Source organism: Genypterus blacodes, unplaced genomic scaffold, assembly GCF_046128005.1.
Source record: "Genypterus blacodes isolate CSIRO-AG114 ecotype Tasmania unplaced genomic scaffold, CSIRO-AGI_Gbla_v1 ptg000045l_1, whole genome shotgun sequence".
NCBI lineage: Eukaryota > Metazoa > Chordata > Actinopteri > Ophidiiformes > Ophidiidae > Genypterus > Genypterus blacodes.
In genome coordinates, this window is record NW_027466858.1 from 1,067,291 (window position 1) to 1,082,339 (window position 15,049).

At 42.1% G+C, this 15,049-nt stretch overlaps 1 protein-coding gene across 4 annotated transcripts; it reads left to right on the forward strand.

Moving 5' to 3' along the window:
• The first annotated feature begins 168 nt into the window (after window positions 1-168).
• slc39a14 (solute carrier family 39 member 14) lies at window positions 169-13,845 on the forward strand. Of its 4 annotated transcripts, none has more exons than XM_076149449.1 (10): window positions 169-383; window positions 4,232-4,311; window positions 4,697-5,034; window positions 6,221-6,395; window positions 8,270-8,439; window positions 10,558-10,680; window positions 10,845-11,018; window positions 11,263-11,497; window positions 11,650-11,834; window positions 12,038-13,845. In XM_076149449.1, the coding sequence occupies exons 3-10, from the start codon at window positions 4,726-4,728 to the stop codon at window positions 12,188-12,190; spliced, it is 1,524 nt and encodes a 507-aa protein (XP_076005564.1). In that variant the 5' UTR covers window positions 169-383; window positions 4,232-4,311; window positions 4,697-4,725; the 3' UTR covers window positions 12,191-13,845. The 4 variants fall into 4 exon arrangements, with proteins under 4 accessions (XP_076005564.1, XP_076005563.1, XP_076005566.1 ...); XM_076149448.1 differs by lacking the exon at window positions 8,270-8,439 and adding an exon at window positions 9,067-9,236; XM_076149450.1 differs by lacking the exons at window positions 169-383; window positions 8,270-8,439 and adding exons at window positions 1,961-2,247; window positions 9,067-9,236.
• The last annotated feature ends 1,204 nt before the right edge of the window (window positions 13,846-15,049 follow it).

Consider the following 15,049-nt stretch of genomic DNA (forward strand, 5'->3'; position numbering starts at 1 on the left):
ATTAATCAAACTCTCTTTTTAAACTACTATTTTCATGATATCAATTTATATTCTAGAATAAAGTGCAAATCTTTAATATATAGCGTTGACATGTTGCAATATTGTTTACCGTCCACATGAGGGCGACACAATCATTTTGTATACCAGATAACGAAGTGTCGACGTCACCACTGAAAATGACCCTAAGACATTCCGCACGCGCTGTCTGCCTGCCGTGTGCCTTGAATGGGGCCAAATCCTTCCCGACTCTGAAAGCACTTGGGGCAGCTCTGTTCTCCGTATTCTGTCTATTTTGATGTCACATCTCTCTCAAAAGTTACAGACGTTGTCGATAAAAAAGGAGATCACGTCAAGCTCGTATGTGCGCCCAACAGCATCACTGGGTAAGCTAACGTCAACCCGTACAGCTAATAAGCAGACAGGCTACGCTTCACTACGACACATAGGAACCGGCTAAGTATGTCTCCTTCATCCCGCGCTGTTTCCCTTAAACGCTGCCTAATTTGCTTTCTTTTATCTAATAAATTAAACATAAGGCCGAGCTCCACGACTTGCGCTTCTAGCTACTGTAGCTAGTTTTAAGTTGTGTTTATTTGGGGGGCTATGTTGTGTTATTGGCTTGTCTTCATCATCTTCATCACTAACTAATACGTGCAGTACATCTTTTAACAATTGTATTCACATATGGAACATATATATGAAATTCAAATCAGAATTATAATATCAAAACTAAATTTGCTGCTTACACACTGCTTAAGAAATTGGGACTTCCCCTACCTCGCACAGGGTCTCAGGCAATTGACCTCTAATACCTCCATCAAGTCGGCTGCCATTTCTGGACCTTTTAAATTCAAAATGAAGCCCCAAGTAAGCTCGCTAAGTCACAACCTTCGCTTTGTCCGAAACTACCCCTCAGGTGAGGTTAAATCTGGGAAGAGACAGACAAATACGCAGCGCTGTGGTAGTAAACAAAGATTGAAGCCATTGCTTTCCTCCATATGGTGAATATGAAGGCGGTCATTGTCTCTGATGTCTGCAATGTTATTGTTTACACGCAACATCCTTCTTTACCCCCACATTCAATTCAAGTAATTTTACCTTTATTTTGACCATTTTGATGAAAAATCCAGGACGATTTACCAGCAAACTAAATAATGAGCCATCCAATTTGTCATTTTCCTGTTCCACTTCCTTCACAAAGAATGTTTGAAAGTTGTGTTAATATTCATGAATTTCTAGTACAACCCCTATTGGGATTAGTTGTGATTTGACCAGTATTTGTATTTATTTTCTAGTGCTTATAGAGACCGATGTTGATAGAAATCAGTTGGATCTTGATGAACTACTTAAGAAAACATTTGTGCAGTGATTTATTCTTTTGTCTCCGAAATGATTAGCAATCCTATTTGTCACCAATCTTATCACCTGCTTGTGTCAGTTTTGCCTGCACTCATCTTTGTATTTCCCTTTGCCATTGTTTTGGTGGGGCTTCCCTATTGGCTAAGAGCGAAGGACTTAATATTTATATTGTATCGTTAAGTCCTGTGTGTTCAGCACACCCTGGGGCAGTTGACTGTGACTGGAGGCACACGTCATCATATGTTGCATTATGAGTTATAAGTATGAAAAACCGGTCTTGTCAGTGGAAAAGCAATATTTCAGTTACAACTCAGCCTGCATGACGTGTGATCCGAGACCATGAACCATTTCTAAGAATCTCCTCTTCAGTGTTCACAGTTAAGTTCCAAATTTCCTCTGACTGCTTTTCATGACAGTTTGGAGCAACTCATCTAACTTTAAAAGAACAAATGAACCCTTTTCAATATCACTCCTCATTCATCAATTGTACTCTGCTACTAAGCTGACTGTTGGGAAAGTAGGGGGTTGAGCTGGACCAAGTCAACCCTGTAATACTACGTTGCATTGCCTTTTGTTGCGCGTGAGAAGAGAAGACATTGTGGTTGGTGAACCAACATTGCGTCCACACCCATTATTTTCTTAACTAATGATAGTCTCGGTTGATGATATCAGCATAAGGACCGAGTGAAGCAATAATTACGGACCTTGGAAGAAACTAGATAAGTATTTAACCTGCCTCTGGGTATAAGCTGTGATCAGGAATTGTTCAGTTCAGTAAGTGTTTGTGAGGAGACGAACCACAGTCTGCTAGAAGGAGCAAACTGCTTTCAGTGAAGAAAGATATTGAAAGAGCTGTGTACAGTTGATTTCTCTCTGTTCTTCAAAAAGGTAAGGTGCTTTTTAGTCATTTGCTGTCTCTGACAAAGGAGCATCTTTCCTGTGTTTGACTGACCTGATCCAGACAGCGCCTACGCAAGAAAAGACACACAAAAGACATTGGGATCCAGACTTAGGAGGTCTTTTGAGAGGTCTTTTCTGACAATAGGTGCTTAAAATATCACAATACTATGGCCTTTTCTCTGTTGCCTCTAGTTGAGTTGATTTTGAGTTGAGTTGATTTTTCTAATGGTGATGACAAGGGAAATTTCTCAGTGAGCTGTGTGTATATGGGTGAAGGGTGTGTGTGAATGTCTGTTTGTGGCGTGTTTGCCTGTGGTTGCAGCTGCAGGTGACAGTGCTGAAATGAGTCCAGGGGCAATGCATTTGGTTGAGTGAGTGAAAGGGTGAAATACTTGGTGGTGTTCTTTTTGTTTCCGTTCTGTATGTCAGGTTGTATATCCCACAAAAACAGTTCATTCTTCTCCTGCTCTTTCCTCTCTGGCGTTCCAGTAAAGCCTTTATCTAGTACACAAGACGTTTTTTAGTGTTTTGGTGAATTCTGCCTGTTTGCTGTAGAGAGTCTGCTGCCTGGTCGTATGAAGACAGTCTGTTCCTATCACCTCTTATCTCCACAGCCACAAATACACTTTGCTCTTAGAGCATCCACACATACACGCAGACACACACAGCTCAGCTTTGGACACGGTGACTCTGTGTGTTTTATCAGAGTATAACATGAAGTCTGACATTGTAGTTTGACCTGACATTCTGACATGAAAAGGCAAGGTGGAGCAACATTTCTGCACTTGATCTGAGACTATAGTCTACTCGGGGGGGTCGATCATACGGAGCCAATCTGAGTCGATGGTCCGCCTATTTTTCCATTACACTCAAAACGGACCTGAGCTGAGACCCCAGTTTGTTTTTTAGGTCTCAGCGCTCAGTCGGGCAATGTAGGTAGCAAAAGACAAAGACTGCTGCTCCTTCAGGGTTTACTGTAACTCAGCTGTTAAGGGCACAGTAGCTAAGGAAGTGCTTTTTGTGGAGACTGGTTGTATCTTAAAACTATATTGAAGCTTTACCAAGTCACTCTACCTGAAGAAACTGAGGATTACATTTTCCCTAAACCCTGATGGAATTATAGATGCCACTTTGATTGCCTTCCTACTGCTTGTTTGCTGTGATAAAGAGCAGAGCTTGTTTGATGCAATTACTTAAAAATATATATATATTTCAACCTCTTTTTCCACTAAGTACTGTGTGTGTTTGTGGCTTTCTATGTACTTGTAGGGCTTGAATGTCTTTGTGTTACTCAGCACCTTGCTTCTCTTCCTGGCCTAATAAATAATTGATACACGAGGAGGATGGAGCATCAATTTACTTTACTTCCCTTTGTGTCGATTGTCAATCGCTGTGTGTTAACCTTCTTTCATAAATGCCTTGCCTTATGTGTGTTCTGTTCTATTCCACCTGAGCTACCCAGTACTTTCACTTTAATATACCTCAGAGATGCCCATGAAGTTACCAAACCCCTCGCTCCTTTTTACTTTGTCTTTATAGACTCTCCAGTTAGTGAGGGGAGTCTGAGCATGAATCACAGTTGTGACCTGATAACACAGTTACAGACACATAATCAGACGGTGAGATGAGCTCAGTTTCTGCAGTTTCTCCTTGTCTGATTCTGCTGCCTGCAAGCTAAAAGGCCTCCATTGATGCGGCTGGACACAATTCAGTGAATGTTCCTATTTTAGAAAATGAATGATACAGGTGTGATATGGAGCTGTTAGATTAGAAACCTAATGGCTACCTACATAAAAAAAAAAAAACACTCCCTTCCAACATCTGCTAAATGTGAATGAAGAAAGTCAATAAGTGAATGAAATGCTGCAGCTCTGTAAGCAGACATGGACTCATCCTTGTTTGCTTTCTTCTGTACCTTTATTCCTCACCAATTAGTTGTAACCTTTGCTTCATCTGTCTGTCTCACTTTCAGTCTACTGCGCTGTTGAGGACAACTGCTCTGCAGGCGTTTTGTCTTCTTCACCTGCTATTCCCCTTCATCACTGCTTCCAGGTAACATGTAGACATGAGTCGGCTTACTCCGAGCCGAAACGCATTCAGCCTCTTTACTTAATGTGTTTGATTAGACATGCCTCCTTGATACTTTCCTACTATCCAACACATGTTCAGCTATATTAAGGCTGCAGGAAATCTTGAGTACTTAATATACCATTCAACATGAGAGGCAAGGAAATCTCAATATGTAGAATCATCTGAAGCGAATATCTCAGTGTTAGCAGACACAGAGAATGGAATTGGAATGTTGACCATGATCTTTCGATTAGCCACAGTTGACCTTTTGTGATGCAGCAGTTTGATTTGGTGTCTAAACTAAGACTGAGCTGCTTTCTACAAATGAAACCTATTTTCTCTTGTTCCCACCCCTCTTCCCTCACAGGTGTAGATTCTGTAGCCAGTGAAGGAGCCATGCTCTTCTGGTTCCATCATGGCCAGAGCACAATGACCAACGCACTCCTCCAGTCCCAGGTCAAAGTCATCTTGGCCGTGGCGGTACTCTTCTGTGTGACGGGCCACGGACAGAGCCAGACACAATCCCCTGCTCAGGTGCTCCAGGATCTGCTGGCCCGCTATGGGGATAACGACACTATCACTGTGCCCCAGTTACGCTCTCTGCTGGCCCGACTCAGCCTGGGTCAGGCTGACAGTGGCAGCAGCAATGGGACCGCCATCACTGACAGACCTTCAGCCACAACACGGAAATCCAACAGATCCAAGGTGAAAACAAAAATATTCTCTTATTGTGTGTTGGCAATCAGCAACTTCAACATAAACATTAACACATGCTTCTTGTCCAGTCATAACTGTATGTCGTGTGCAGCACTTGTGTCGTACCCAGAGCCTCCATTGCTGTTAAAGAAAGCAAGGCCCTCATAGGTTCAGTCATTCATTCAGCTGACATACTGAACATATTTCCCAAGCTTAGTGCCGTTGGCTCACATACTCGCTAAACTGTTTTGAGCAGATGTAATCTGACAATGTCATGAACTTGGCAAACTTTACGATTAGGTAACAAACATTCACCAGTGTGTGTTCTTTCTTTTTTACCTTTGCTCATGTGACATTACACTTTCATCCGCTGTTTGGGTGCCAACGTAGTAAGCATGGTGCAAACATGGGCGTAGGAAAGCAAATACAACACACTTGCGTCAATGCTTTAGACATGCACAGCAACGAAATAATGCTGAATATCTTTAAACAATAAGACAACGCTGTTTGCAAATTTGGTAGCAGTATTGTTCACTTAAAGCCCAACACAATTTTCTGTGACCTGTAAGTCCGGGTGACTCCTGTAGTAAAGTCCTCATGGTGGTAATCTTGTTGGATTGGATTTCCAGACACTCCCCTTTATTCAACACATTAAACCATTCTTGATCAAACTTTGCAATCAGGCTTATGTTGATTTGGTTAGTAAGTTGGATAAGTTTTGTTTTTGTCATCATACAAACTAAAAAACTAGGTGTGAACAGTTACACGGACAGGGCAGAAGTCTGTAGCTATCTGTGGTTTATTAAAAAGAAATGATTCTTAACACAAATAAATTAGGACAAATCTTGGGCCTGTTGCAAATGTGAAATATTGCTCCTACAGCGTATGCAGGTGCACGAGATCAGAAGAGGAAAACCAGACATGTTTGGCGATATTCTTGTTTTCACAGTCTCTTCCATCAATCTATAGACTAACAAATGTCCCGTTTGTATACTGAGTGTTTGTACATTTGTAAATTTGCCCGATTGGCTCCAATTTATTTTGTCTGGGAGCTTCAGAAGTGAAATCAGTCGGCACCGTTGGCCTTGGAACAGTTTGAACGGGGCACAAACAATGTTAGGCTACATCCTGTGACTGTGTAGAGCTAAAGAAAATGGACACAGGCACAAACTGACTGACCTGTTTCTATTCCCAGTGCTTTACTGCAGACACCTTGGCAAGTTACAACATCAGTGAGCATTCGCGATTGGATGAGCGGGGATTCAAGGAGCTCTGCCCCACCATGCTGCAGCAGCTAGATGCTGGCACCTGTGGCGCACAGAAAGAGGAGGAGCTTAGTGAGCCCCCTCCCAGGCCCTCTGGTGCTGAAGGTGAGTACTGCATCAGAAGTAGGATTATTGAGAGAAAAAACTCGCTTTCCATTTAGTGACAATATCTATGCGATGTATTTAATTTTGGAAACTTTAAAATCAGTTTTTATTTAATAGTGTCTTTCCTCTCATATAGACTTAACTTCACTTTTTATTATTATGAGCAGGGCATGGTAAGCCTTTATTTAATAACACATGTAACTTCAAAAGTATTTAGAGCTCTCTCTGCCAGTGGGGTCACAGTTATCCCTCAGTCAGTCCCTCCCCCTTCTCCTGTCAGTCTGAATTATCTATTTACACACACACACACTTCACTTCAGTAAACTTTGACATTATTTAGTCAACCATGATCGATCAAAACACTTAACAATACAAATTTTAATGTATGTTAGAAATACTCAATTGCAATTCTAGTCAATGTCAAAGTCAAAATAATTGACCCTAGAATGTCCTGATTGATCAGTCAGTGATTGTGCATTACAGAGAGCCGTATAAAGGAAAGGTCATGCTTCTGTTTTATTGTTCAGTTATACTGTAAATGCTTTTTACATGTGGTGTGTTGGGGAATCATTGGCATCTTGTCTCTAACCATGAGGGTCATTTTAGATCCGAAAGTGCTGATCTCCTTCTCTAACCCAGTGCTATGGTACATTCCTCATGTGCAGACTGATGCTCTCCTCTCTTTTTTTGTTTGTGTAACACGATAGCGATCACGCTCTCCTTTCAGTGTCCTGGCTGATCTTCACAGCCATACAGGAAGTCATGACTAGACAGTAGAGAGAAATCCATATTGTGACCTAACTTTCTACAGGTGGTTGCTGTTAATCTGTCAACACCATAAATCTAAACCAACTATACTTCAAGCAGACAATGCAGCTTTTTACACGTTTGCATGTAAAATGTTCACTTCTAACTTTAAAGGTGATAAAACTGTGTGCTGACTCAAACACTAAACTGCTCAAAGTCCTCTTAACATAGTTTCATCCCGCGCTTTGCAGGCAGAGGAGAAATGGAGCTCTGGCCCCGAACTCCAACCGCCTCTCTCCACTGACAAATATTATTTCCTTACCATGCACTCCTGCCCTCAGGTTGCCACACAGTTGCACCTGCGGCTTTAAGAATGCGAGCTGTTTTTCTTTGTTTAGGCCATGGAGCTTTAACCGACAGCAGGGAGGCAGATGTCAACATCTCTATGTCTGATCTCAACATCCTCTTGCTGCTTTATTATTTTAACCTCTTTTGCAATCCAAACCTTAACTTGATACCTCTTCTTTTTAATGTCCACTTTGTTTGACCCTTTTTATTATTATATGTTAAACACTAGCTATGTTTCTATCCACATTAGACCACCTTTCCATCCACATACAAGAGAAGAAAACATCACAGAACAAACTCTACAAACCTGAGTTTCTCTTATGTAACGCTGCTTCATCCTCTTCAATCTATTCCTTACATTAGTCCTCTGTACCTGCTACATGTAGACATTCTGCTGCAGACATCCTGGTGCTGCTTTCTTATATTACAATGTTTTTCTCGTATATGAGATTCAGTCCCTTGATGCTTGTTTGACAGCAGGAACGATGAATGAAGTCGCTCCATTTCCTTTACCTTTCTGTTTGGTGAATGTATGTCCGTCAGAGTTTAGCAGCATTCAAGTTCATCAAACAAACAAATAGTTGGATGGAAACAAAGCTAGTGACTGCAGATATGAACCCCACACTGAATCTGCTGTGACTTCACGGCTCAGTATGAAGTGTCTAAAACATTGTGATACCTTGTTTTTGTTCTTTAAAAACAGATATGTATGCATGCCCTGTGTACGGGTGAACACATGCCAGTATGTTTCACCTTCCATTTTCCCCCAACCCCTCCAGTGTGGGGCTTCTCTTTCCTGAGTGTGACAGTAGTGAGTGCCTTCTCCCTCACCGGAGCCTTCCTGGTGCCCGTCATGAAGACACGCTACATGAACTGTGCACGCAGCTTTTTGATTGCTCTGTCCGTTGCCACACTCTACTGCTCTGCTGTCTTCCAGCTCCTGCCTGAGGTTTGCAATTCATCAATCCATCAACCACATCCTTTTTAGTTTTTTGCTTTTAGAAAGTAGAAGTAGAGTTGAAAGAGTTCACGGTAGTACAACATTGCTTTTTTACAAAATGCAGTTCCAATGGCTCCACTCCATTTCGTGCCCTCTGGTTGTTTCTCTCTCCTCACTGCCTGTTTTCCATTTCTGCTTTTCTCTGGGTTTGAATAAGCACCAATGAAGGTGACCGTGGTTACTGACACCTCTATCTGCATAACATCACTGATCTAAGGGTTTATGTGTGCAGCTATGGTTCCACTCCATGTCTGCATATCTTTGTCTGTACACGTTTTCTGAAAACCCTTAATTTCACTCGAGAAAATGAACGTGATTGCATACGACCTTGAAAAGTCTTCTCATCATTTGCATGTGAGATTTGGTGTCTGCCGCTCTTCCTGGCCGTGAGCCGGTTGTGTCATTTGGGGTTCTATCACTTAACCTTTGCATTCTTCCAGGTTTGAACTGCACCGTCGTTCCTTCTCTCTCCCGGTGACTGTATGCATATAAACAAACCTTCACTCAACTAATCACCTCTTTGCTTTGTTTACCTCTTTTCTCTCTGGCTCCTCTCTTCATCCGGACGGTGGTCAGTGTGGGGTTATGGGTTCCTGTGTGTGACGTTGATCTCGCTGTGTTCCCTCGTGGGGGCGAGTGTGGTGCCCTTCATGAGGAAAACCTTTTACAAGAGACTGCTGCTGTACTTCATAGCCCTGGCCATTGGCACGCTCTATTCCAACGCCCTGTTTCAACTCATCCCTGAGGTAGAGTGGATTCACTCACCTGTGCTTCTCCATTCTGATCCAACACTGCCTCTGTCTTTGCTCTCCCTGCTCTACTCACACACTATTGGCTAATTCAGGTGTGTGTGTGTGTAAAGCAGGGAGGGGTTGTAAAATATGCAGTGGAAGATACTCCAGTATAATCTCATGTTTGGACGTCTTGTCTTAGTAGGACAAACATGTAGGTGTAGATTATTATAATATTTAATTGTGTAGTATTACTGTTGTGTTTTACTGTTGAGATCTTTGGAGCTGTGAGCTGTTTGATATACAACTGAAATGGAGCTGATAAATCTGACCTAAACCAGCTTTGAATACAGTTCCTCTAATGCCAGTTCCATGTTCCAGTCTCTGTAACAGGATGTGATGAGCAGGGTCATCAAATGCAGCACTAAGATCTAAAAGGACAAGTAAGAGAGAAGTCCTTTGTCTCATGCAACTAAGAGCTTGTTTGTGACTTAACGACACTCGAACAAAGCTGTTAAGTAGACGGCCACACAAACTGATTGGCAGCTGCTTTCTCAAGGATCTTAAAGAGAAAGGGGAGATAAGATACAGGCGTGTAGTTGTGGTTAAAGTTCATGGAGCTGGTTTAACTACAGCTGCTTTACAGGAATGTGGTACAGAGTCTGCTGCTACAGAGAGATTGATCATATCTACTAAAGAGGTGCAAATTGACTAAATCAGTGCACCATTGAGTGCAGGAGGTGAGAAGTGTATTAGTGACCCCTGGTGTTCGTAACCATAGAGATAGGAAACGTCCAGCTCGTCCAGCACACTGAGTCTCTTCCTCCCAGATTGTTATTTATCAGAGCAATATTTATGTGATCACATGATACCAGGTGTGCAGCAAAATATACAACAACAAAGTCGTATAAATCAAGACAAAGAGTAGTTTACGGTCATAGACACTCTAATTAATAAGCTCTGCTGTCATGACTACAATAAATACATCATGAATACACAGAATAGAAGAGGATAGAATAGAGAACCCATCCTAATCTATGCATGCAATAGCATTCTGGATTCATTGATCCTTTGCTGCAGACCCGGTCTCATGTGCTCTCTACTCCTGGGTGAGGTTTTGTTCCTGGGCACCAGAGTTTACTGGGTTCTTCTTGGGCCACACCCCACTCCTCCACAAAGCTGTGTCTGAACCGGCTCAAACCCATGACCTAATGCTAATGAACAAATAAATAAAGCTAGCACAGGAACAGGTGAACACTTGGACACTTGTATCTTAGGGGACAGTCAGCAGTGAGATCATTGTATACCATCATTCTCTTCCTTCCTGTAACCGCAGGCCTTTGGCTTTGACCCCATGGTGGATTTCTACGTATCCAAATCGGCGGTGGTGTTTGGAGGCTTCTATCTCTTCTTCTTCACTGAGAAAGTCCTGAAAGTGCTTCTCAAACAGAAACCTGGGGTGAGTCAATGAAAAACAATTCTATCTTTCTTTGTTGTACACGTAATCCAAAGGGAGATAGGGAACACTTCAGATGAGCCACATTAGAAAGAACCTTTTTTTAACTTTACAGGCCCACAACAGCAGTATTATCTCTGAGTCTGTGTCTTCTGCGTCTCTCTCAGGCCCACAGTCACAGTCATTACTCTGCTGCTGACCGTTACCCACCAGCTTGCGGGGACATGGAGGAGGGAGTGACGGAGAAGCTGCAGCAGAATGGAGAGGCCAGCAGTCTGGCCCTGGGCAAAGTGGATACAGGAGACGGTGAGCTCATGCTCAACCCGGTGCAGACGCCACAGGTAAGGGAGAGAGAATCACATCTGATAGAACAGAAGTCCTGGGCATCACTGATTCATTTCAGAGCTAGTTTTATACCGTTTATAATGTTTGTTTAGGGAACTGTGAAATCCTCTTAGTTCTGTGTGTGTATGTGGCTTAATCACATGTTTGTCACAGGAAGGAGTGCATGCAAACACACTGAATGTGTTCAATTGGATTTAATACCAATCATGTATTCTTTTGTTCTTGCTCTGTTTATCCTAGGACTCTGAGAGCCCAGAGGGCGGTGGGCGGACACGTCGCAGTAACGGTGCCTGCTATTGGCTGAAGGGAACGAGCTACTCTGATATCGGCACGCTGGCCTGGATGATTACGCTGAGCGACGGCTTACACAACTTCATCGACGGCCTGGCCATCGGGGCTTCTTTCACTGCATCGGTCTTCCAGGGAATCAGCACCTCTGTAGCCATCCTGTGTGAGGAGTTCCCCCATGAGCTGGGTGAGTCAGGAGGAGAGGCAATGTGGTGGAGATACAGTACGCATGCAGACAAGGAAGAATCTGTGTTTAAAGAACAAACACAATAGTGGAACATTCAGATCCCACATATCTAACATGTATTTCCTTCTCTTTGTATCTTCCTCTCTTCCCAGGTGATTTTGTGATCCTACTGAATGCTGGCATGAGTATCCAGCAGGCTCTATTCTTCAACTTCCTGTCAGCCTGTTGCTGCTACTTGGGCATGGCCTTTGGCATCCTTGCTGGCAACAGCTTCTCTCCCAATTGGATCTTTGCTCTGGCAGGGGGAATGTTCCTCTACATTGCTCTGGCAGACATGGTCAGTGTCTGAAATCAATCTAAATATTCTGGACCTTCTAATCACAGTTGTAGTTTTTTAGGTTGGACTTTTCCTTTTCTGTCCTGCTTCCTACACTGAATCTGCTCTGTGTGAATGTGTGTAACTCTTCATGTGATAATGCATTGTCTACTCAGCCGACTGTCCCTGGATAAATCTAACTTCTATCTATTGCCCTCCCTCAGTTCCCAGAGATGAACGAAGTGAGTCGTGAGGAAGAGGACGCAGGCGGCAGTAGCTTCCTCCTCACCTTTGCTATCCAGAACGCCGGCCTGCTGACGGGCTTTGCCATCATGCTCCTGCTCACCATGTACTCTGGACAGATGCAGATGGCTTAGCAGCTCGGGTCTCCACACCAGCTGGGACCCCTGAACTGGAACTGGGATTTTTACTGGTTTATAACAGTTTAAACTGGGCCCAACAAGGACCGTGTAGACGAAGAAGAGAGGCTCCAGTTCTTCTCCTTTTTTTATTCTTCTCCCTCCATCTCAGATCCTTTTTTTTTACATGTAATCCCCAGTTATTGGGACTATAGAATGTTGTGAATGTGGCTGCTGTGCGGCAGGAACTCACAATCTACACATCTATCAAAACATGATGTGGACCTCGTGTTTAGTTTTCCCATGCAGTAGTTTCCTCATCACGTTTCCTCATCACTGCTCTCTTTCTTTCCCCCTAACTGCAGCGTGGGCTCGGAGGTAACTGCAGATTTAAGGACATGAGACTCTTGAACTGAACTGAGCTGATATGCAGTAACACACATCATGGAGTCTCAACCAGGACCAACTAATGTCACAGCTAAATTGTCATCATCCCTTGAGTCTCTATCCGTGTTTATGTCTACGGCTAATTTAACACAGCTTTGGACCAAAATGCAGTTCAGTACAGTTTAGTTTAGTTTATTGTTGTGTGTTGCTGTTTTTCTACACGATAATGAGACTTTGTTTTGAAGACCAAATATGGGCGTTGGTGGGAAGGGCACGCTTAATTTTCCTTTCCTTTTTTTCACCTTTGTTGTCACATGAAAGCCATAAATCACCTTTTTGCTTTGTGCCATCTACGTTTTCACCTTTTGGGAATTCCACATATCCAAAAAGTCTCGTTTCTGTATTTGTGTGACGGGTTTGAAAGTATACACCTCCATCGTCTCCAACATGTTTTAGAAATGTGATGGAGGCAAACGAAGCCTGTATGTTATGAGTATTTGTGTTTGTTATAGAAGCGTAGCTGTTCTGGATTATTTAATGAAAGCTTGTAGACATAGCAGCTGAAAAAGAGATTACAAGGTCTTTAGAAGGATCTTTAAGGAGCAGGGGGCGATGACATCATCTACTTTTGAATCTGAGGCAGGAAAGAGGTCACATCTTTGTCCCAAATGTGTTTTAATTCTAAGAACGAAGACTTTTGCTCCTATTAGAATAGGAAAGAATGGTTTATGGAGGTAATTATTAAGACTCTAGTTGTGAGTTGGCTGTGTCGTGCGAGCCGAGGCAGAGAGCTCATCTCGACCTCTGAGCCAGGATCAAATCACGGCCCAGAGGTTCCAGCGCTGCTCCTCATGTGCTCTTCATACTCTGGCTCTCTTCTACCTCGGCTCCATTCAGACCTGATCAGTCAAATCAGATGGTTTCACGCAATCAGAGGTGGAGAGCTACCAGGTGAGGGCATACGCAGTATTGGGAGCCAGAGTCGCTCAAATCTGGTTGATTGAAAGTACAGTACCTTCAGAAATCACCAGACTTAGAGATTCTTTTTATTTTTACCATCTTCCTCAATTTGAAGGAAGTGATTACTGAAACCTAAACACTCCAAATGTCAATGTTTATTTTTTTATTTTCTTGTATTTATCCAGATATTCTTCACATCATCGGACTGTTTTTAAAAAAAGGTCACATGAAGTAGGTTTACTCAAACATGGGCTGTTTTACCAGAATGATGTGTACTTATTCATGGATTTTTAACTTCCAATACATTAAAGAAAATGTTTCTCACAGACTTCCATTCTTCTCACAATACAACCATGACAACTCTGCAACCTGCATCCACAGTGATGCAATACAGGGAAAGGAAGTTGTATTGTATTCTGTGTAGATAAACAGATTGTAAAGGCAAACTATTTGATTCACTCAGTCATTTAAAGCTTGGAAGAACCAGCAACAAACTGCTCAGCATCTGTAACATTAGCAGTTTATTGAAGCACTAAAAGTTCAACCTCAACCTGGGATGAGAACTGTTTTAAGGCTTTGAATTTTAATGGCTTTGACAGGTGCTCATGAAGGAGAGTTTGAGCTTTATTACGGTCCTACCCTCCGCTTATTCACAGTCTGTTTATAACTTCAGCATATTTATTAATCCCATTGTGGGTCAAACTACTTTGTCCACGCAACAAACAAAAACTCTGTTCTCAAGGGCTAATGTAAGAAACAGGAATTTGAATATTGGAACAGTTGGAACATCATTGGGATATTTGGGTTTTACTCCAGCAAACTCCAGAAAATAGCATAATTAAGAGGTAAATCTTTCAAATATCTGTATCGTCTTCATGTTACTCTATAAACAGTGTGTGTCAGACTTTGGGACATCACTCTATACACGTTTTAAGTCATTAATGCTTCTAAACCAGCGCCTTCTGATAAGAGTATATGTCCAGGAGTGTACAGATGTTTCTCTCCAGTATCCAGAGTCTTTATAATCCAATATGAATATGAACTGTAAACAGAAGTGACATACTATATACAAATTCAATCTTAGTATTTTAATCATGCTGTACCATATTAATGACGACATTTTCTTTCAGCGATGATAGCAGATGAAGTTATGATGCTTGTGACCTAAGATCATTTGTTGCTGTTTGAGATATGCAATATTTATTTATGCTCTGAGAACAAGATCAGTGTTGACAGCTCAAACACAAACTAGAATGATTTACATGAGAAAAATGACTGAGATGATGAAGAGGACAAGGACACGACTTTACATGTGCACATTTACTTTCTGGGAACTTTGTTGATGCTCTTTCTGACTCATAGTTCAGTTTCACAACTATTGTGCCTGATGTAAATGATGAGAATCTTCTGTGTTTCATGTAAAGCTTTTTTATAAATACCACGTTTTCCCAAAAAGAAGAAAAAAACCTCTGTGTCAATTGTTATTGAACTTGTTCTGTTTTATAATTGTAGGTTTTATACTTCATAAAT